We start from the raw sequence: 24,469 nt of genomic DNA on the forward strand, positions 1-24,469 counted from the left end.
TCCCGCTCCCATTCTGTGAAAAATCTCTTCCATATCAACCTGATAACAACCCCGACTAACTTATATGTCTCAATCATATCCCCCCCCCCCTCATATTCACAAGGCTTTGCAATCTATGTTCTCTCAATTTGTCCTTGTATTCTACATTCCCAAGATCACCTTTGTGAATCTTCTCTGGACCCTTTCTAACATATCCTTGTCACCATGAAAACCCAGTTTTTTTTTTTTTTTTTATTTCTGCATGTCAGGGCTCTATGCATCATTGCCATTACCTGATGTGACATCTTCACAACTTGAATAATGCGACTCCTGAATTTCAGGTCCCTGTACACCACCACCACTCAAAAATTTGTCATCTCCTCTACCCCCTTTCAAGTTTTCCACCAATGTAAGCAATCCCCTCACTACTTACTAAATTTCAAAACCTTACACTTTGCCACATTGAACTGACTTATAAGGCCATCTGCTTGACTCTGCATTGTTCTCAGTTAAACTCATCCCAATATCATTAATATACAAAATGAAAAACAATGGTCCCAAAACTGACCCCTGTGGCACACCACTAGCGATCCTCTTTTGGGATAGTGAACCCACATATAAAATTTTTTGATACCTATATGACATCCAGTCACTTATTACTCAGAAGTCTGTTATCCAATATTTCAATTTATTTAAAAGCTTGTCGTGTAATAGCCTATCAAAAGCTTTTGCAAAATCTAAGTATACCACTATATATGACTTTTCCTTGTCCAAGATATTTGTCACCTTGTTAAAGTACACAAGATTCCTGGGACAGATTTATTAATAAAATACAAGAATACATGAACGACAATACATAGCCTACAAAATATTATGGATGGATAGAACATTATAAGAATTTATGATATGACCCAAATTTAATAACAGAAAACAATAATTCTTAAATTTAAACTTCCTTAAATTTGGGTTCAAAAACATGGTACGAACGCAATTTAAGGAAGCCTGTGAGATTATTATCAACCACCCCAACCAGAACAATAATGATGGTCTAAAAATCTCAAACATATGGAAGGCACATATTCGACCCACAGAACCTTCCCTCTCTAAGAGGGACTATAAACAGAAATGTAGATAATCCAGGATCCTAAATCAAAAAAAACAATTGTAATGCTAAAAATAGGACATCATTGTTACTGAAAGAAAACTATTTTTGCTCATGTTATCATAAATAGAATTTAGCTTGATGTAGTTTCTAAATAATTAATTAATTTGTAATATTTTTTTTTTCACTAGAGGTCATGCCAGTAGAATAACCAGTGATCAAATTATTGTTTCTCTAGCTTGCTGTATGTAATGTAACTCAGCTTGTCCTGTATATATGTATAAGATCTTAATATGAAGATCAAAATGTCAGGAAATTAAAAGTTATTTATAACACGGTTGTAAATTCCATAATTTCTAAAATGAATGAATGCTGATCACCATGCAACACTAAAAGAAAGGACAATATTTATGTGTTAAAACAAATTATTGAAAGAAGATGACAATTTAATTTAAAGAGTCATCTGGCCTTTATAGATTACAAGAAAGCTTTTGATAAAATACGCACAGAAAACTTATGGAATATAATGAAAAACAAGGATATCCATTACGTTTGGTAAAAACTATACAAAGTTTATATAAAGTAACAAAAATAGTTATACTTAGGTAATAAATTAACAGAAGAGATTGAAATTAATCAAGGCATTAGACAGGGATGTAGCTTATTTCCAAATGCTACTCCATATATATATCGATCAGATTATTAAAATATAGAAAACAAAAAAACAATGTATCTGATTAATGAGAAGAACTGTTATTAATACAATGCTGTATGCAGATCAGATTGCATTACAAGACAATGAAAATAATAATAATATAATAATGAGCTAATTCCTTTTATTTCCTTATAGAGAGTAGGTGAGACTTTTTAACCCAATCTAGCTTTTGGAGACTGAGTGGGCAGTTCAATCTCCACTTGGTAGCCAATGAGAGATAGCTGGCCCAAGACTATCAATAATTATAAGTGGCAAATGATGAAGAGATGGGCAAACACACACACTGCACATCTCTTGGCACCTAACCCTAACAGGATATTTTGTCTGAAATAATGTGCATTCTTGAGATTCTTTTCTTGAGTTTATGGGATGAAAAATCAGAGTTTCTGAGAGAAAAGATTAGCTAACTCAGGACTCAGGAACTGGATGAAGAAAGTTCCTCCAGTCAGTGACTAAACTTGAACTAAAGTCTATCTTCAGATGGTTTAGCACAGAGGATGCAAGTGCCACTTTCACTGAGCTACACAGGCTCCTGACAAATTAAGATACCTTCTAAAATGAGTTCGAGTTAAATAAAATAAGCCAACAATACAAAGTAAAAATTTAACAAAAAAACTAAATAAAAGTCATGGCATTTAAAGGTCAAGATCAGGTTAGATCAAAAATAGTCAGAAAATAAAATAATAGAACAGGTGACACAGTTAAATTATTTAGGCTGCATAATAGCATATCTAAAATAAAGATATAGATGAAAAAATAAAGAATTTCCATATGGTTTAGAAATATGGACTGTTAAAAAAAAAAGGATGAAATAAAGTACAAGCTGCAGAAACTGAGATTTTTAAGAGCTGTTAAAGAATGCACAAAATTGGACCACATAAGAAATGAAGAGATGTAAATGAAAAGATCAAGATCTGTTTAGGATGGAAAGATATGGCTACCAAAAGAGGTGAATAAATATAGCCCAAAGGGGTAAAGAGAGAGAGGTCCAGCTGCAAGATGGAAAGGCCATTGGAGCTGGAACAGGCAAATGCCTAATCCTTGAAAAGAAGGAAAAAAAGAAGCTGTGTTATATACTTAATTGCTGCTCTTATGCCAAAACCATTATTACACTGAAGTAAAAATATCAGTAAATAATTATTTTGTTTTTTAATTTTCATATTCATTAAATTTAAAATTTTTCCTCTAGCATGAATGAGTACTGGAACCTATTGTTTATAAAAAAAAAAAAAAAAGGCACTGGATGCAACCGTATTAGAATATGACAACTAACAGATTAATTTAGAAGAAAACTTTTGATAGGAAGCCAGGCAATAATGCAAACTAAATTGTATAGTACTGTCATAGTCTGGAGAGTACATCTCAGGAATTCAATGATGATTTTCATATTAAACAAGGTAACCCACTAACTCACTCTATTAGTTTTTATTTAATATAAAAAATGCTTACTTTTACATATAATCCAGTAATACTTTCATTATGCAAAGAATAGACATATTAATACAGTATATGCCACTTATTATGATCACTTTGGAACAGTCGCTTTTCGATAACAATAACCAGCTGATAACATTAAGCAAAGGATATAAAAAACTGCATCATTTATTTCAATTTATTGTCATGAACATTATTTAATTTATTGTTCTAAACAATTCTGTAAATAAGCAACAACATAAAATTTATTTTAAAAACTTATCTAGTGTTGTCTGTTGTGTGATTGAATATAGTAGTTCATGAATAAATTGCTCATACTCATAATACATTTCGAAGTTTGTTGATCTATGTTGCACACCATGACAAAGTATTCATAGAGCTTCTTGCATCTGGGCATTGGTTGGAAGAGCTTCTAAAATTTGTTCTTCTATACTTGTATTAGGTTCACTTTCTTCTACTAGTTTCAAGTTCTCATCAGAAGCAGCTCGACATATTTCCAACACTGTCATTGTAGCCACCACTTCAATGTTGTTATCAATATCCAACCAATTTCCAAATTCTTCTTTTGACATACCGTCTGGGGTTTTATCAAAAATTTCATTTGTAAGGTGTTCAAATTCTTTGGAGTTTTAGAGTTTGTTTTATAAAATCCACCATTTTGGAAGGAGTTTTCAATAGTCTTCTCTGAGAGTTGCTTCCATGACATTGCTATCAAAAGCAATGTATCAGGAAGGGAAATTTTTTTTGCAATTGCAAAAAAGAACAAACTTCCCTGTGATAATAAACTTTAAAAGCTTGTATGATACCTTGGTCAGATGGTTGAATTAACGATGTAGTGTTTGAAGGCAAGACGATTACTTTGATGTTCTTTAATGTAAACTGTTTGTGTGCAGTGCAGTTGTCTACTAAAGTAAAAATTAAAGCAAAAATTGTCTACATAATTTTTTGTTTTAAGATCCCACTTAACTAACCAATTGTTGAAAATGGCATTAGTCATCCGGGCTTTTGTACTAGAACAGTAGTCAACAGGCAAACTTTTCATACCTTTAAAACACCGAGGATGTTTACTTTTCCAATTACTAGGTGCTCTCATTTAAATCCTTCAGTATTTTCATTTTTAAACAAACAAGTATGCTCAGGCATTGCACAAAAACAGAGTCCTGTTTTGTCTGCATTACAAATATCCTCGGAAGAATATTCAGCAATAATTTCTGGACACTTGGTCTTAATCCATGCATTAGCTGATAAAAAATCAGCACTTTTTTTTTCTTTACCATGAATACACAATATTCTCTCACTTTTTCCACCTGTTAAACCATCCATCAGTTGCAGTGAAATTTTCTTTGCCCATTGTTTTTGCAAGTTCTTCTGCTTTTTGACATATCAAAGGCCCATTAATTGAAGCATTCTTTTCACGAACTTTACTAAACCAAATTTTTAATGCTGATTCAACTTGAGTATCCTTACTAGATTGGGCTCTCTTCCAATCCATGTTCTCATTAGTAAGAGCTGAAGTTTCAATGTTTAATCTATTTTTTTTTAAGTTCTTTCACAAGAGTGGTTGTGAAATTTTTAAATGTACAGTCACACTATGCTGACTCATTTTGGGCAACTTATCATAGCACTCCAAAATTCTTTGCTTTTCTTGAAAAGATAAATCTTTTTTTTTATTTGTTTCTGCCATAAATACTAAGGGCTGTTTTAATGACCATTTTAAGTCAAATTCACTTACTGAAAGAGAGCATGAAAATAAACTCGAAAAATTACAATTTCACTGTATTTATATCCACCTGCATTTGCCTGGAATTCAGATTTATGGAAGATTAAGATCATGCAAAGATACCCACCTGCATTTGCCTGGAAGATATAAGATTTACAGAAGATTAACACAAAAGACAAAAGTCAGATTTTGACAAATTTTTCTCCTGATTAACCCTTAAAGTTCTTAATTCCGAGATGTAAAAGGCTAAATATTCGAGGATTTTGATAACAATAACTGGAACTTTATAGATGGATTATTTTAAATTCATTTTAAATGGTGTGTTTTGGGACTGACTGATTTTGAATAGCCAATTGATATTACCTGTGATCACAATAAGCAGATTCTACTGTACTTTGAAATTGATGATTTCATCAGCAAATATTTAATTAAAAATAAAATACATACAGACATTAACTGTGTGATATACTTCAATAATTCAACTTAATGATGACTATTTCAAGTCAAGAAATTCCATACATGTCATTTAATTTAGTGAACAACGAAACATGTTCTATTATGGAATGTCTATAACAGTGCAAACTCAATGGAAAATTATAGCTTAATAGGTTAACTGCGAAAAGTGCTTGAGTACATTGTCAACTTAGAGATTTCCATGTGAAATACACAACAGCAACAAAATCAAAGACATATTTACATTTATTCTGGGGTGTGCAATACAACTGTATCACAGAATAAAATGTAAGTAGTTCAAACAAATTGGCAACAGATCTCTGCCATTTCTTAAAATATTAAAAAAAAAAAATGAAAAGGACAAGTGGCGCATGCTTGTTGACATGGAAAAATAATGATTAAACCTAGGACACAGCTATACATTAATGCCAGAAGACTATGTGGCACCTAGACATGTGACAACTCGTTATTTCTCGATTATACATAATGAAAAAAAAAATATAAAGAAGTTTTAGACATCAATATGCCTACTGCATGAATAATTTTTGATGTTTACCACAGAAAATGATTAAAAAATTTCTATATACCCAAAATATTTTGTTATACAGTGCATTTGTAAAATATAGATATTCAGAATGTTTATGTATTGCCTCATAATTTTATTTATCAATTATATATGTAAAGTGTAAAAAAATGCAATCAAATAAGTATTGTTGAGAATGATCAATTATGCTAATTTATTTGGGAATTGTCTCCCAGTTAACAACTTTACATCCATATAATATATACATAATTTCTATGAGCATTTATTACTTAATTTAAGAAAGCATTAGAATATTATTTAAATGAATGAAATGAATGAGTTAACTTATACACAAAATATATAAATTTAAGCATTTTAATGAATTTTGAAGTTTTTAATTTACACTTTGCTAATTGATATACAAAAATTTTAACACAGCAGCCATAGTAAACCGACTTTTCATTAAATTAAATAATTTCAATAACATACAAGAAGTTTTAAGTTGTCAATCTATTATTTTTGTATTTTTTATTAATAAAATCTTCATATGAGAAATTAGTTTTTAGTTTTTAATCTGATGAAAAAATGATGTGCCATTCCTCCACTTTTTAATCCACATATAAATGCATTTTTGAATAAAACTAAATATATGAACATTTATTTTTATGCCATTCTATACTGGTAAAAAGAAAATCTTTATCTACAATGTAATAATGAGTTACATACAGTAATGCATTTTAAAGATAATTAGATGCACAAAACAGCACAATTAAAGTACAAAAAAAAAGTATTTTAAACATGGTTCAGTCTGTATTCATACATGTAACTATAAAATCAGATAGTTTTTCTGTGTAGTATAATATAATGCTTTTCATCACACACAATTTCAGTATGAAAGAACTGTCAATAAAATCATTGATGAATTATATAAGTGATGTAGAAATCTTCAGTTCAATTAAAGTTTTTATAATTACTGCTATTGAGTTTATCATACCCTGATTGAGAATATATAAAGTAACAATATACTTTTAAAATGTTACGTTTTCAGATAAAAAAAAAAAAAAAAAAACTGTATGATTACGTAAGAAAAATAAAATTTATATGCCAGATTTATTTATTTTTGAAACATATATTTTAATAACTGGAAGATTTTACTTGTTCTATTATGCTCTTTTTTGTTTCTTCATGACATTACAAATTACATAAGTCATTTATTATGTGTTAAAATGTGCATGTGGAGAGAAAAAAAAAGATGTTAGTGATGTTCTCCATGCATGATTGTATTAAAGAGTATAAAAAATCCAACAAAATTCTTATTATAACTGAAATGTAAATAATAATAATAATGCTAAAAACTTGAAATGTACTATATCATGATTGAACTTACAATTGTGAAAGTGCCTGTGTTTCTTGAGTTTAAGAAGAAAGTGAAATACTTCTTGTTTATAGAACTTCAGACATTAATTTTTAATTCTGAATTTGTCTTTCATGCTGTTTCCCATGAATCTGGCATGCACTTTAACTCACTTATAAATTATTTTATTTCTGATTCTATCATTTAAAGATAATGATGTTTATAGTCTAATTAATTTTAACTAACTTGATACTAATTTAATTTTTCCATTCATGGTTTGGATTAAAAAGTATTTATACTAAATGCATCAATATGAAAAAAAATAAAATAAAAAATAACAACACTGTGGTGTATTTTAAAATAATTAAACAAAACCTACATAATTATATTGAACCATTAAATCTGAAGAATTGTATCTTCAATTGAAATCATAGTAATTCTGATTAAATTTTGTCACATACATTCATATTAATGATTTTTATGAAATAAAAAAAAAAGTTAAATATTTAACATGTTAAAAATGTTAATAGAGTATTCTTAACATTAGATTGCAATATGAATGTTCATCTTAAGAAAAAATTTTATACATTACCAGATGGAATTATTTATTCAAAGTGTCAAGATAGAATTAAATTAAAAACTAAAAAACACAGTTTCTTAAAAATACACTATTCAGATATCTGCATTTTCTCAGGTAAGTGTGAAAGTGCAAACATTAATATTATTTTTCACACTATCAATATAATAACTCCTGCCATGACAACAGAATCATCGTAATACTGAAGCATTCAAACGTTTGTCATTTTAACTAAACAGAAAGATGAAAAACAAAAAGGATGAAGAGGTATACCTCCAACTGAAAATTATTCTTTGGAAAGTCATCTTAGATTGCTTACCCAAGCATTCTTAAATAAAAACTGCAGCATAGAATTTCTTAAGCTTTATGATATGGTTTGATATAATACAGATACAAAGAGCAAATGTTTTGCTGAATTTCACACCCATGAATTTCATATTATTTCATACATTTCGTATGTTTCTCAAACATATCTCAAATTAAAAGTCATCATGCGGGGTTAAGCATTAGAAAGAATATGATACTACATGAATTTGCTGATAAAGGAATGTTTAACCCAACTAAATCTGGGGTATATTTTGTTCCAAACTAACTGAACACAACAACTTTAAAGGAATGTAAAGGGTATGATCTTTTACATTGCTTTGTGCAAAAATGTACTCATTCACTTCATTTAAAGTATTTCACATTAGTTAGAAAATGCTCAGTACAATCCTTCCACAAACAGGATTTCTTATAATAAGGACTTAAAAAAAAAAGGTTCCTAGTTTAACTATACATATGCAATGCATAAAGTAAACTGTATTTTATCTTATTTATTTTTGTTTGAAACAGGTGACTAGTGTCTTTAGGCACTTTAGTACAGGAATAAATTTGAATGTTTTATTTATGCAAATATATGCATATTTAGTGTTTGGTAAACATTACTCGTGTTTGTTTTGTAATTAGTATGAACCATGGTAGTTAGTGATTTCCCTTCCATTTCCTAATTTGTATTTAGAAATACAAGTAATTTAATGAGAGTATTCTATATTGTGAACATCCAAATTATGAAAGGAAAAAAAAAAAAAAAATTATACCATTGCTAAATGGTAATTAAGCAAGTTAAAAACAAAATCTAAATTGAGTTATCACAAAAAAAGTTTATAAGAATGAAATCAAACTGCTCATGAAATCTTCCAAGTCAATGCCAAACCTGTAGAATTAATAAAAACTATCTCCATATTATGCAGTATATTACCTTGGCAAATAAAAAAAAATTCAAAGTAATATAATTAATACAGTAAAATGAACTGTGGCAAGGACAACAGTTTTATGCTACAAGGACAACAGTGTTGAGTTACACATATGAAATACTTAATGCTCCTCTGTAACCAAAACAAAATATAACATACGTGTTTGGAACCTAAATGAGCATTTTAGCAGGACAAGTAATCGTTACCTATATATAGATGTCAAGCTGTGACTTAGAGTTAAATTATTCAGAATGTTTGAATCATATTAATCTGATTTATACATAAGTTAGTATGATTATATTTACAAAAGTGACCTTTCCTTTACATCAAAAAACAGAGCCAGTGAGGTTGGTATGCGATTTTCATCACAGCGGTAAATAAAGAGCAGATTTATATTACAATCATGATATTTTTTTTAACTCCCGATCACCAGGAACTAAATCGCAACTTAACAAGTATTTCACAAGTAAACAGTAGCATCATTTAACAAGATTATTTTACATGAATAACAAACAAAAGATATCACTTTTAGAAGTACAAAAGTATCAGAAACAAGTATATACTTACATACATACATAAATACATTGGCATGAGAGGATTTAACTATCATTACGAGCACCAAAATGTCAGTTCATCCATCCTCATATGCCAGCTGCTTAAATGACCAAACTGTTTATGTATTCACCTTCTGCTTATGCATAATGAAACTACTAACAAAATGGTGATGCAGTTGGATCAATAGTTTTAAACATATCTTTCAGTGAAGAAGTTTCATCTAGAGAATTAACTGCAGACACAGGAATCTCACTATCTGCAAATGAAGCAGGATGATTAAGACTAAGTGATTCCTGGGAAGACAATGGCTGAGAATCTGTTGATGAACTGACAGAAGTAAGTGGTTCTGGAATGGTTATTTGCAAATTTGCAACTGAATTCTGAACCCTTTGTTTAGGTCTTCTATTATAATTATTATAACCTGAACTAATGGAATTAGAGTCATCATATGAATTCAAAGGAGAAGCATAATCCATACTACTTTTCCTGTTATAAGTAGGTGTTACTTTTTGCTTCTTCTCATCGTCTTTATTTAGGGACTCAAGTTTTTCTTGATCTGGAGAGTTTTTATTTTCACTTATATTACTATTCTGAACATGAGTTAACTGTGTGTCAGAAGGCAGTTTTCTTGAAGAAAAACTGTTGTCCTTTGCAACAGGAATGGAAGATGATGATGAGGACAGCACATCACGAGAATTATCACCTGAAGTATTAGTTTTCTTCCTTAGAGGTTGATGTGAAGAACTTTCCATCTGTTGATTAGGTTCAGTTGCATGACGTACTCTTCTGGGATCTAGAGGATGATGTAACCTTGCAAGACGTGGGTCAGTTATTGCACGAGGAAGATGAGTCGATGTTACTATAAGAGAAGCTGGTACTGAAGAAACAGAAATAGGAGGAATAGGAGGAGGAAGGGGAAGCAAACCAGATTCTATGGTGCAATTCTGAGGTGGAGTTAAATTTCCCTGTTGTCTAGCTACACGAGGATCTGACAAAACAAACTTTGATATTCTTGGGTCAGCAATTGGCACTGCAGGTAACTTTATATCAGGAAGCTGCCACGGTTCAGGACCACTTGCAGCTATAGCCGAATTGTGCAACTTGGAACTGTTTCCTTGGTTCTCTCCTATTAAACCTTTATTCTGAAATCCAGTCATACTCTTATCGGCAGAAAACTGTTTTTGTTGTTGTTGTAACTGCTCAAAATATTTTTTTAAGCGTGGATCATTTAACAGCTTAGGATCAGACTGACTAGCTATAATATATGAAGAATAATTGGGCTGAGAAGTAGCTATAGCTCTTAATTTATATGGAATATTTCCATTTCCTTTTCCACCTTCAACAACAACTGCAGGTTTATTCTGTAATACATTACGCAAATCTCGTAATTTATCACTATTTCCACTTCTTGAATCACTAAAGATATTACTTGCAGGATGTTCATTAACTATACTAGATCCACCTGTCCTTAAATCTCTAGTGATAGCTCCTGCAATCCTAGGATCACGGCTCTGAAGTCTGGGATCTCTTGTGATTGACAGCCTATCTGGATTTTGTGTTCTTTGGACAGCGTTACTAGGCCTATCTTTAGTGGCATCATTTATATTCCTAGATAATGCTGTTATAAATGAAGAGCCACCAGAAGGTGGTGGTAATGTGCCTGATAAGATATTTTGCCAAAACTCATTTTGTTGATTACCAAAATTGCTGGTATTTGGTCCCACAACTTGACTTGCCTGTTGACGAATTGTGTTTAGCATTTTTGCGATATCGATAGGAGGTGCTGAACTGAACTGAGGTTTTGATGGAAGAGGCTGAAATAAAGAAATACCAAATTATATTGTGAATTAGTTTCTAATATTATGATTATGTGCTTATATTTAATAATGCTACAGTATTATAGAAAATTTAAGAATGCCATAGTGAATTTTTAGGCAATGTGCTTGTTTCTTTCATTTGCAAAGAAATGTATTTCATTAATATAGAAATACAAGACTTGACAAAGGTTTGGAATATTTTCAAAATTTAAAAAAAAAAAAAAAAAAAAAAAAAAAGCTGCTTGCTTCAAATTCATTTACTAGGAGTGAGTTATGTTACAAGGTTTTTTTTTTTTAATATTTCTTCAGATGATCATCCAAAAAAAAAAAAAAAAAATAAAAATAAAATTAAATCTGAAATATGTAGTAAAATTGATATGCAAGTGCAATTAACATTTGTTAAATATATGAAGAGTCAGAGTGAATACTGCTGATATTTCATTACAAACTGATACCACCACATTCTAGCATCTGGGAAATATAAAACAGTTCAAATTCATTATCTTCATCAAATGTTTATGTAGGTGAATTCACCTATTAATTTCACCAATTTTACATTGGTGAAATTAAAAATAAATTCTTAGCAGAATTTACTACTAAACAACCAAAATTAATCATAAAATTATGTTGATATGGCACTACTCTAATTTTTCTCTGAAAGTTATAGTTCTTTTTCTACTTTTGAAACTTGTGACATGAAATTAAGAATTATCAACATGTTAGCACAAGAAAAATATTTTAATATATTGCTTCTTTTTCACCGATGCATTTTACACCATTAGTAACTATTTTTAATTTTTTTTGATTTTGAGCTTGTTTGGGCTACTGTCTTTTCACTGTACAATTCCCTGAAAAAAAAAAAAAAAAAAAGAAAAAAAAAGGAGTGTGTGTGTGGGGGTGGGGGGCTTGTTTAACTGGAAAATGCTCCAGCTGGCTTGAGATTTCATCCTATTGTATCATTTCTTTTCAAGTCTTATTTCATGAAACACTAAAAAACAGAAAATGAGTATGTGATGTATTTACTTGATGTTTAGTTTCAATGATGTAAAAGTGGAAACTATTACAACGAGCATGTAGAATTTTCGACCAAAAAACAAATAAGATGTAAAATACCGACATTGGGTTTCATTAGGCTGTAATAGTACAGATGATTATACCGACTAGTTTTACCACATATTATGGCCTAATAAAACTCATTTCAGCTATTTTATATTACATTTTGAAACTATTATATTATCCCAACGACTACACATTAGTTTGCAGAACTCCTGAAATATATGAGAGTGTGCGCACGCGCACACACACTTTTTGCTTTTAAATGATATTGTGGGTGGATGGGCTAAGGGTTATATAACAGAAACCCTGCTTGACCAAACATAGCATTTGATCTAAAGTATAGTTTCAAGCCATTTCAGATCTCTAATAAGAAGTAATATAATCTCAACCCAGCAGGCAATGAATATCATTTACTACCTAAAGGCAGTAAATGATATTCATTTGCAAAATCCATATCATGGTATGTTTAAACAATAACTATCGTTAAAATGTCTAATATTCATTAGCCAAAGAAAATTATGTCCACAATGAAAAATCTCAAGCAGAATTTATTATGGAACTTGGTTGAGCATTTGTTAAGAATGACTAAATAAACAGCTGAAGTTAGATTATATTAATTTTGTTGAAAGAATTAATTTATATGTTAAAAAGTAATTTAACATGCTAATTAATGCATATTTATATTTACTAATTAATTATTATAATTACGGCTATTATAGCCTGTTTTTGTTTAGGAGTGTCCCTTATTTTCAATACATTGGCTATTATTATTCAAAAAAAGGGGTATATATATATTTTCCCAGAAACTATACCTAATTTACTAATTAAGTTCAAAGATTCTGTAATAACTTAATAATCAATCCTTTACAGACCTCAGAGGTAATAAAAAATTTGCATTTTCAGGGAGAGGTTTGTAAAACAACTTCCACATACTATAATATTGAAATCATCACAACTAGAATAAGCAATACTGCTTACATATGATTTTTCATAGAGAGCAACTTCACTGATCATGGTTACTATTTTTCTTCTAGCAATTTCCTTGAAAATTATTGTGTTGATAAGAATCTCTATTTTTAATTAAAATTTTTTCTTATATAAAATTATTATAATAAAAACATTACCGTTTGTTGCAACTTTTTAAGAACAGCTGTCAGTGGCTTATCCTCAGTATCATCATCATCGTCATCATCATCATCACTACTATACCATTTTTCTTCCTTTTCTTTCTCTATAATTTCTTCTTGTTCATCTTCCTCAGGTTTAAGTTCATGATCTGAAGCTTCACCTCCATCTGTTCCACTATCACCACTAACTGCCTCTTTTTGATGTTGTTGGATACGAAGGAAAAGCTCCCTTTGCTTACGGGGCAGGTGACTTGGTATAGATATAGCACTTTGAGGAATACCAGAGGCAGTATTAGACATATCAATATATGGAGGAGACTGAGAATCACCGCATGATTCTTGAGAATGTGTGGTTACACCTGTTTGTTCTTCACAGGTAATACCAGCTTCTGAGAGTGATTCAGGGTTTTGGACATTTGCTGATGTATCTCCCATATCACCTGCATCGATTTCTTCTGTTTTCATTCCATCTTCACCTAGTGGGAATGTGCATAATATACAGTCAATAAATATATGTTATACAAAACTTCTTTAGTCATCTAAAATGGAATGCTGAATTAGCTTTTGATTATCATCATGGTCTAAATTTGAATTATTATTATTATAAAAATTATACATCAAATTATTCAACTTTGGATGACTTTAATGGTCAAATAAAAATGTAAAAAAATTCTAAATTTAATTTGATTACTTATTTTCATTAGTGAGCAAAAATAATGTAAAGATATAAATCAGAAATTAAAGGGAAATAAAAGCTAGTAAGATATATTTAGGAATAGAATTAAAATTATAGTATTACATAAAATGAAGCACAAGAAGAGGCATTAAAATCAAGTAGAATATCTGGATCTCTTAGCAGCTTTATCTGGAAAAATAAAAACACAAGTAAAGAAACAAAAAGAAAATATAATCTATAAATGAGTTGTAGACTAGTACTAATATATGCAACAGAAACATGCAAGAACTACAAAAACCAGAACAAATGAATGAACTATTGAGATGAAAACATTAAGCAAAGTTGAAAGCCTAACAATAAACAAAATTAGAAACACACAAATAAGAGAACTGTAAAATATAGCAAATAAATGTTTGGATCTGAAAAGAAGAATGGAAAAATCAGTTAGGATGCAAGCAAAAAGAAAAAAAAAAGTAAAGAATTGGATACAATGACAAAGAGATACAGGAAGATCTTGAAAATAGCAACACTACAAGCAATTAGGTCTTAATATTGAAAAGAAGAGGAAAAAAAATGCAATAATCCATCTAATAGCAGACCAGTCAGATCTAAGAATAACAATTTGCAGAAAAAAAATCAGTTTTTGATTTCAATAACCCCACCTTGATCAACCAAATGAAAGTGCTGAAGGATGCTGAGTTGTGTTCTGCCTATCAACCTTGGAAAAATTCCAGCTAAAAACAGTTTTGTGCAGAAATTTCACTTCTGACTGCACCTATAGTTGCAATCAGAAGTGAATTTTTATTATGAAACTGAATAGAGCCTAAAAATTCTTGGTAAAACAGGTTTATGGAAGAAGTACTATCATAAAACTTGAGATATATGATACTGCCTTCGGTAGTACTCATATACTTAAGAGCAGTAGGGTGGTGGAGCCGGCTTAAATTTTCAAACATTTTGCAAGCCAGTTGTTAAACTGAGAGCAGCTATAAACTGGTATATTTAAACCAGTTATGAACTGAAGGTGCACCTTCAATCCATAACAGCTAGCAGTATTTGTTTGATAAGCTTGTACAGAGACTTGGAAAATCCAGTTGGGGTGTACTTATTTCACAACCCTTTGCACTTTTCTCCCCCCCCCCCCCACATGCAGTAGACTATATAGGGACGGGGAAGGGAAAATGAAGAATGATTGCTTCCATTCATACTATAATTGTCTGTAACACCACGACTCTTTGTATGAATATTCTTTACCGAAGAACAAGGTTTAGATTTGCAGAATTACAGAGCTGATATTTTGGATTACAAGCAAAATATCAGCACTGAACTTAACCAATCCAACAGTCAACTGGAAGAGGTTTGGAAAATTTAAAAAGTTACTACTAGAAAACATGAATCTTAAGTTAAAGATCTGATTAAATCAGATAATCTTAAAGATATTCAATTTAATAAAAATAATAACTTCAAAATGGTTCCTAAGAATACATTACTAGAAAATACAATTAAAAAGATGAATGTCTTTAATCAGATGATGAAAATATTTTAAAATCTGATTTATTAGAAATATCTACTTGGCCTTATGAAGAACTAACCTTGCCATGAAAAGCTGGTGGAGAAAAAAAAACAGGGTAACCAATTAAAATTTTAAAACATGAAATTGATTTGAATGATTTTTGGGATTTTGTAAATAATAAATAATGTAGCATCAAAAAAATGTTTCTTTTCTGCAAGAATTCAAAAAGCTAAAAAGATAGTTAGCACTACTGTAATCTGTGTGGATTTGGATAGGCCTGTGCTACTGCTATATTGTTGGAGGTGGCATATGCATTGAGTATTTGTTCATTTCTGTTTATCATTTTGCTATTCCAAGCTACATAGGATAATGGAATCTTTGCTGCCAATCAGTAGTGCTAAAGCTGAAAGAGCTAATTTAATAAAGATAATTTGTATAAGGATGAGAAACAGTTTAACGATAAATCACATATTAGATTTAACCACATCAACGTCGATATGGACAAAATACATCGCCCCTCATATTACATTGAAATATATCTATCATATATTTCAATGTAATATCAATGGTATTACAATTTTAATATGTACTTTGCATCCACAGTACTCTCAACTCCTAACACTCTATAAATCCCTGATCTTGCCAACCTTGGAGTACTGTTCCCACATTTGGGGCAAAGTACTCAAGACATCCTTAAGAATTCTTGCATATTCAGAAGAGGGCATTCCACTTAATAGATGACTTTTCCCTTACACTCCCTACAGTTACTTTACCATAGGCATTCTGTTTCAGCACTGTGACTTTTCTATAGGTTCTTTCATAGGCTTTGCTTCTCTGAATTGGTTGCTACCATTCCTTCACTTTCTTCTAGCCACGTAAGAACCAGAGCAGCTACTGGTCAACACCCATATGCTGTCCAGCTCCAAACACATTGAACTAATTTCTCATCATCCTTCTTCATTCCATCCACCTCTATTCTTTGGGACAACCTCCCTCCATACTGCTTTTCTCACTAAGTACACCCTCCTGCTCTTTAACATGTTCATTGCCAAACACGCGATAGCGCGCGATGCGAGTTCTCACCAAATGGCGGATCACGCGTCATCGCGTGGACGTCGTTAACTAAATAAAAAAAATAAAAAAAAGTTGGCCACCACACGAAATTCCAATTTTCAGCTTGGCAACGAACGATATCGCACGATCACGCGATGCGAGTTCTCACCAAAAGGCCGATCACGCGTTATCGCGTGGACGTCACTAACTAAATAAAAAATTAAAAAAATTTGGCCACCACACGAAATTCCAATTTTCAGCTTGGCAATGAAAGTGTTAAGAAACATATCAACAGGCTACATTTTTCTCCTTAGTCACTTGTCCACACGACAGTGTAGTGTTATAGGTCTTGTGACCTTTCATGTGTGGGGGTTATCATAAAAATGGACAATTCTCAGTAACTGACTAAGTATATGGATGTGCAAAAGGTACTTACCATCTTCTCTCATGATGGATTCATCCTCGCTCTTAGTAAAATTATTCTGTTCAGGCAATCCGTTGTTCTGCCATTCTTCTTGACCACTACTGTCGCCTTCAGGTAATACCTGTTCAAAAGATTGTTTCGTTTTATCCAGTCTTTTAAACAAAGCATCAGAATTGAAGTTAGGTATATTTGGAACAGATGAAGAGATTGGTTGCTTACTAGATGACTTCATTGGAGATTTCATGGTGTCTATATAAAAATTTGGCCTGAAAAATAAAAATGAGAAATGTTCAATGAGAGAAAAACACTATTCACACATGAAGGGTGTTTTGGCATGCTTGTATTTTAATTTTTATACTCTTGTGTATGCACTATTCATACATAAGATATTCAGAAAACGCTCACTATAGTGATCTCACTCACTCAAACCAACTACCAAATAATTCAGAGATATTTACCACTACTTATTAAACTATTTCATGGTTCATATATTATTTTGCTATAATATAAAAAAAGGATGCAGTTTATGTATATTCTACATAAGCGTGTGTGCATGAATGTATACAGTAATCTACCATTTATCTGACCTTCAAAACAATGGCACTTCACTTAACCAACCCTTACATAGCAATGACTTCTGGTAGAGTACTACATAATTCCCCCTTATCCACAGGGAACACGTTCCAATACCCCCCCCCCCTAGTGGATACCTGAAACCACAGATAGTACTCAACTCAGTATATATATATATATATATATATATAATGTTTTTTTTCTTATACATACATCATCATCATCATCTTCCTTATACCCTCTTTTACCTTGCAGTGTCGAGGGTCCATTGATCATCGGACCTCACTCCATTTACAGGATAAGGTGGTCAGCCTTATGCCCCGGTGTATCCTATGGCCTGTAGTGTTGAGTTCTCAAGGCCAGTTTGCCTGCTTTGCGGGATGAAAAACCCCAGAATAAACTGGGGAAAAAACCCAAGACTGGCTAACTTGGCTATGGCTGAGGAAGATCCTTCAGCTCCTCACGTCACCGACGGGAATCGAACCTAGGACACTCCTTCCCCAGGCATATGGTTGCAAAGCGCACAGCCACTAGGCTAACCGCGTGGACCTTATACATACATACCTATGATAAAGTTTAATTTATTTATAAATCAGGCACAGTAAGAGATTAACGACTAATAATAAATTAGAACTGTTATAAGAACATATTGTAATAAGTTATGTGAATGGAACCTTAGCAACCTCAGCATACGTTTATTTATTTATGAAGTCGAGAACTTTCACCTTTTCACTTAAAAAGAAGCACTTTATGGCTTCTACTTGGTATATACGTATTGCCAGCATCGCAACTCTTGTGCTTTGGGGCCATTATTGAGTAAAATAAGGGTTACTTGAACACAAGAACTGCAAAACCATGACAGAGAATCCGATAACTGAGATGGCCGTAAGTGACTAACGGGCAGGTAGCGTATACAGTATGGCAGTGTGATATTTCATCATGCTACTCAGAACACTGAGCAATCTAAAACTTATGAATTGTTTTTGTTGCAAGTTTTTCCACTTGGTTATACTATGAATTAAAGATGCCAAGAAATTATATTCTTGGTCCTTTATCCAAGTGTAAGCAAACAAAGTCTGCACATGAAGTAACTTCATGACTAGGCAATTCGTATATAGAGGCTAATGACTTCACATCACTTGCCTTAGTATCCCATAATGCAAAGCACATATCCTTACAGACATGTATAATACTATGCATTATGGGAATGGTCACTAATCAGACCAGTATTAACCTTTATTGAGGTATCATCAGTGGAAGACAGACCCAGAAGTGATACCAAGGGTTGAAGTAATGCAGAAGTCAACCATAAGAATATGTGCTTTGCATTATGGGATACTAAGGAAAGTGATGTGAAGTCATTAGCCTCTATATATATACACACACACGAGTTGCCCAGTTGTGAAGTTGCTTCACATGCAGACATTGTTTGCTTACACTTTGATAAAGGATTAAACCAAGAATATAATTTCTTGGCATCTTTAATTTATAGTATAACCAAGTGGAAAAACTTTCAACATCTATCTCTAATCCAGAATATTTTAGTAATAAGGTGTGACACCTTCTGGCTACTTGTATATGGAAATATAACTTCTGCATTACTTTAACCTTGGTATCACTTTTGCATCTGGCTCCTACTGATGAGACCTCAATAAAAATTGAAACCAGTCTGGGTAATTACCTGCCCATAATGCATAGAATTATATATGTCCGTGAGGATATGTGCTTTGCATTATGGAATACTAAGGCATGTGATGTGAAGTCATTAGCCTCTATATACTAGCTGCCTAGTTGTGAAGTTAATTTAATATTTTTCGACCAGGGTTGACCATGGGTAACTGAAACTGTGGAAAGCAAGCCTGCAGATAAGGCAAGGACTACTGTACTTCAATTATCAGAATGGTAAATTACTTTCCTGGTGTGCTAAGATAAATACACACAGAAAAATTTATCATCTAATACCTGCTTGGCACTTTAACTGGCTATAGCAAACACCATTACAATAAATTCATTCACCATAATCAACAGCCTAAAATTCCTTGTGGGCAACACAATTTAGAAGAGAATTCACTATAGCAAACTATCCATCATAACAAATTATTTGTGTGGTCCCTTTGAGCTCGATATAAAGAGTTAACTGTAATTCAAATATTCTGAGTTGTTAAATAAGGCTGATGGAAGGCATAACAATAAATTAACTGATTTCAAGGAGGACCTGAGGAATAAGATTTTTTTTTGGGGGGGGGGGGGGGTGAGATTCCTTGCGAAGAATCGCGGAGGGTTGGTTTCATGAAATATGGGATTGCCTTTATTACAGCAGTACTTCACTCCTTTCTCTACAGAATTTTATCTTGTGAAATGTTAAATACCTTACTTAACACCTTATGTTACTGTGGTTTACTGTGTAGCTCAGTTAGTATAGACAAAGCCCTTTGGTCAGAAAGACCTGGGTTCAATTCCCGTCCATGACATGAGGAATCTATCTGGTCTCTTTTGACTACAGGTGAATTAGCTAGTCTCATACAGAAGTAGAGGGTTTTTTCACCCAGAAACTCTGGTTTTTCATCCCTCAGAACAGGTAAACCGGCCCTGTGAACACACACACGGAAAGTCATAAAATACATACTTAATCCCTCATTAGGAGGGCTCAACCTCTCCTAAGGGATAGAGGAGGAAAGGGGAAACCCCCATATGAAATAAATTTGTCAGACAATTATTTGATTTGCCTATGTTTGATAGCAGTTATCTTGTATTTATTCTAATCTAAAAACACTATTGCCCCTATTTCTGATTCCGAAATTTCAGAGTTTTGATGAAATGTGACTACATACTGAAATCTAAAGGAATCTTCCCCAACTTTACAACTAATTTTCAAATGTTTTTAGGCCATTCTTATAAAAAGGACTCCCCACACTTAAAAATATCAATAAACATTTTTTAAATGTAAATCTTCTAGAAAAATATAAAACTACTAGTATCACTGATCAGTGAAAGTTGGGAACAAAAAGAAGACACCAGTTATATCAAAATTGTGTGATTCTCTAAGTCAGGATTTCTCGAACTTTTCCTACGACGGAACACTTCACAAATCTTGAAATTTTAATGGAACAACATCTTGGTTAGAGTCGAATATCATCGGTCTCGTATTCAATGTAAAGCTAAGTGCACACTACCGCCGGCAGGCTGTATCACATTGCAAAAATGCGACAGCACACACTACAGGCATGCCAGGCCACATTGTGTCGACTTGCTTGTGACATTTCCTAGAATAGATACCCCCATACTTCACTTGCACTGGGAAGTGTCGACAACAGTGGGTGGCTGAGTCAAGGCCAGTGCACGGCCTTAATAGCACAATCCACATGCAAAGTGAGGAGCGCCTGATTTTCAAACATGTTTGAACTTGTCGCAGCATTTAAAACCATTCTAGGTTCATATTAATTTTGATAATTTTTCATGGAACACTTATTCACTTTCTGCAGAACATAGTTTGGGAAACTCTGCTGTAAGTAAAACTGTTGGTTATGAAAACAACCAAGTCTTATTTTTTTTCTTTTATGATTACAAAAAGCACAGCATTTATTGACCTTTGAATTGAATAACTAGAATGTAAATGGCAAAACACAGGAAAAGAAGTACCTTTGCAATGAGGAAAAAAATTATCATCATCACGACACCTCCAGGGAGCCCAATGACTCATCGAGGGAGGGCACCTACTCAACAACTTTGTCTCCACCACTCAATTCACCAACTACAACGAACTGCAGCCATAATCATCATCTACACCAATTCCATCTACTGCCCACCACCACTAATTTTTTCACAGACAATCAGAAACATCCATGCCCACGGTGGGATTCGAACCCACAGCCTTTTGGCTGGAGAGTAGATACAATAACCACTAGGCCAACTAGACTGGCTAAAAGGTTTAGAAAATGTTCCTCCAGTCAGCGATTAGATCTGAACCCAAGTCTTCCTTTGTGCGATCAAGCATCACTTCAACCGAGCTACACAAATAAGAATAAAATAAGTTTTAACATAACATTCCATATATCCGCAGAAGTATTACTCTATAACTCCATGTTACGGTTGAAAGGCTGCTTTAGATTAAAGTGAAGTAACTAATATTACAAGTCAAGTATATTAACCCCTGAAATCCTCCATATTATCTCGTTTTCATGTTTTGCTGGGTAAGAAACACAAGATTATGGAAGGAAAAACCTTGTCACCTCTAGAGGAGACTGGCTAATTCATCTCTAGTTTGCAAAACATTTAAAACAAATATTCCATTCATGCCGTAATAAAATCTGAATTACAGTCTTTCCAATAAATGAACATTACTGCTATTAAATGTACTACTTTTTTTAGGTTCAATGATACTATTATTTGTAAATTTTAATTTTACTGTATTCTGAATGATAGTTTGCAAGAGTATATTCTATTTCCCTTTTATATACAACATAAGCAGGGCAAATATTCCAGGTGTGCTAGGTGTGTGGTGCTCATCCACGAAATATCAGTATCACCTATATTATATTTTTGCATTTATTCCCGTTAAAGATTCCCCCAATTGTTTGCAAACTTAAAATTGAACACAATATACTAATGCTTCATTATCCTCTTCACGAGAGTAATAAAGCATTAGTGCTTCACGAAGAGGGCACTTTTCGATGCGTAAACATTGTGTCACATTCGTGTCAATAGCCCGGGTGTGCTTTCAAAATGCATACACCTTTGAGCCCTTCGAAAAGATGTAAAGAGGGTGCAGTGGGTCAAATTCTTAGCTTTCTAGTATTTTTACACTGCTGAGGTGTGGCTGGGTGAGCTAACATTTTGAGCTCACCCAGCACCTAACGTTTGTGATTGGTTATTGTGTCAACCAATCCAATTGAACATTGTCACTTGTCATGAGTTGAGCGATTACTGCATCCGATGGCTGTATTACAAACAAATGTTATGTTACACATGTTGTTACGCATTTTTATTGCAGCAATAAAACATATGTTCCTGTTTTTAGTTCATCTTTTTTTTGATTTATGAACAGTGACCAGTTAGTTTGCCCTCTGTGTCTAGTGAGTCACTGAGTGAGGTATGAATTGTAAATTTATAGTGAAAGAAATTTAAACAGAAAAATACATTTTTAAGAGGTAAGTGTATGTAATTTAATATTATTTTACTTGTTAGTTTTATGATTTTTTTTGCTTTTAAACTGAAATAATTTATTTTAGGATTAATTAATTAGTTGATTTTTAATAAAATATGCCAGTCAATTTTTTTTAAACTGAAATAATTTAATTTAGGATTAATTAATTGATTTTTAATAAAATATGCCGGTCAATTTTTTATATATGAAATTGTGCTAAAAACTATTAATTCTGAATACTTTTTTCCCCCAAGAATTAAAGATCATTAAAATCGATGCAATAATGTATTTATAATCCTTTCTTTTAGTGTTACATAGTGATCAGCATTCATTTTCGAAATTAGGGATTTTACAACCGTGTTATAACTAACTCTATTTATTATCCCAAAATTTCGATCTTCATATCAAGATCATCATCAGGAGCATACAAAAATATACAAGACAAACCGTAAGCTAGAGAAAGAATGATTTGATCACATGTTATTCTACTGGCATGACCTCAAATGAAAAAAAAAAAAATTATTTATAAATTACATCAAGCTAGATTTAATTTAAGATAACATGAATAAACATTTTTTCTTATAGATAGTTTTCTTTCAGTAACAATGATGTCCTATTTTTAGTATTACAATTGTTATTTTTGATTTAGGAACCTGGATATACTAGAGCCCTGTTTATAGTTGTTCTCAGAGAGGAAGGTTCCGTGGGTCGAATATATGCCTTCCATATGTATGGGATTTTTAGACCTTCATTATTGTTCAGATTGGGGGTGGTTGATAATGATCTCACAGGCTTCTTAAATTTGTGTTCATACCATGTTTTGGTGTGATGTAGACAACTAGTGCTTTTCCAGTCAATTCTATGTAAGGTGTTCTGGGCATGATCAGAAAGGCCAGCTTCACCATAATTATTATATTTAATGTGTCGGGTTTTGCAGGGGGTTTAAAGGTGGCTTAGGTTGTATTTTTATAGTACTCTGTTTATTTTGTCTGATGTCCCTTTAATGTAGGGAATGGTTATAGTTTTGTTGTAGTCTTGTTATAGTTTTTTTTTTTTTTAAGGTTTTGTAGAGAATTTTGTTAATAGTGTTTTGGCTGTACTCATTTTTTTTGGAAAGTATTGCTGATCACTTTAAATTCATCTTTCAGTATCTGTTCACTGGAGCAGATTTTCAGAGCCCTGTCTTTTTGTATATTTGTGTATGCTCCAGATGATGATCTTGATATGAAGATCGAAATGTTGGGATAATAAAAAGAGTTAGTTGTAAAATCCATAATTTCGAAAATTAATGTATTTATAGTTTACATTGACAAATAATTACATCAAATAAATAAAAAGCTAAAAGACGTTTATTGATGTAATTATTTAATTAAATCAATAATTATAAAAATTTATTGATGTAATTATTTGTCTCCAAGCTTTGCCCCCCTTCCCTCCTGG

At 32.1% G+C, this 24,469-nt stretch overlaps 1 protein-coding gene across 1 annotated transcript in view; it reads right to left on the reverse strand.

The window, feature by feature from the left end:
* Positions 1-6,113: 6,113 nt before the first annotated feature.
* The window catches only part of LOC150096664 (uncharacterized), a 111,663-nt gene continuing 93,307 nt past the window's right edge, over positions 6,114-24,469 (reverse strand). The window contains exons 9-11 of the mRNA XM_090408289.1: positions 17,326-17,579; positions 13,645-14,123; positions 6,114-11,461 (exon numbers count right to left, since the gene is read on the reverse strand). Of these exons, the coding sequence (XP_090264415.1) occupies positions 9,803-11,461; positions 13,645-14,123; positions 17,326-17,579 (2,392 nt within the window). The 3' untranslated portion in view covers positions 6,114-9,802. The remainder of the gene's footprint in view (positions 11,462-13,644; positions 14,124-17,325; positions 17,580-24,469) is intronic.

The sequence above is a fragment of the Typopeltis vanoorti genome, chromosome 18 (genome assembly GCF_054136105.1).
Source record: "Typopeltis vanoorti isolate ZY-2024b chromosome 18, IOZ_Tvanoo_1.0, whole genome shotgun sequence".
Taxonomy (NCBI): domain Eukaryota; kingdom Metazoa; phylum Arthropoda; class Arachnida; order Uropygi; family Thelyphonidae; genus Typopeltis; species Typopeltis vanoorti.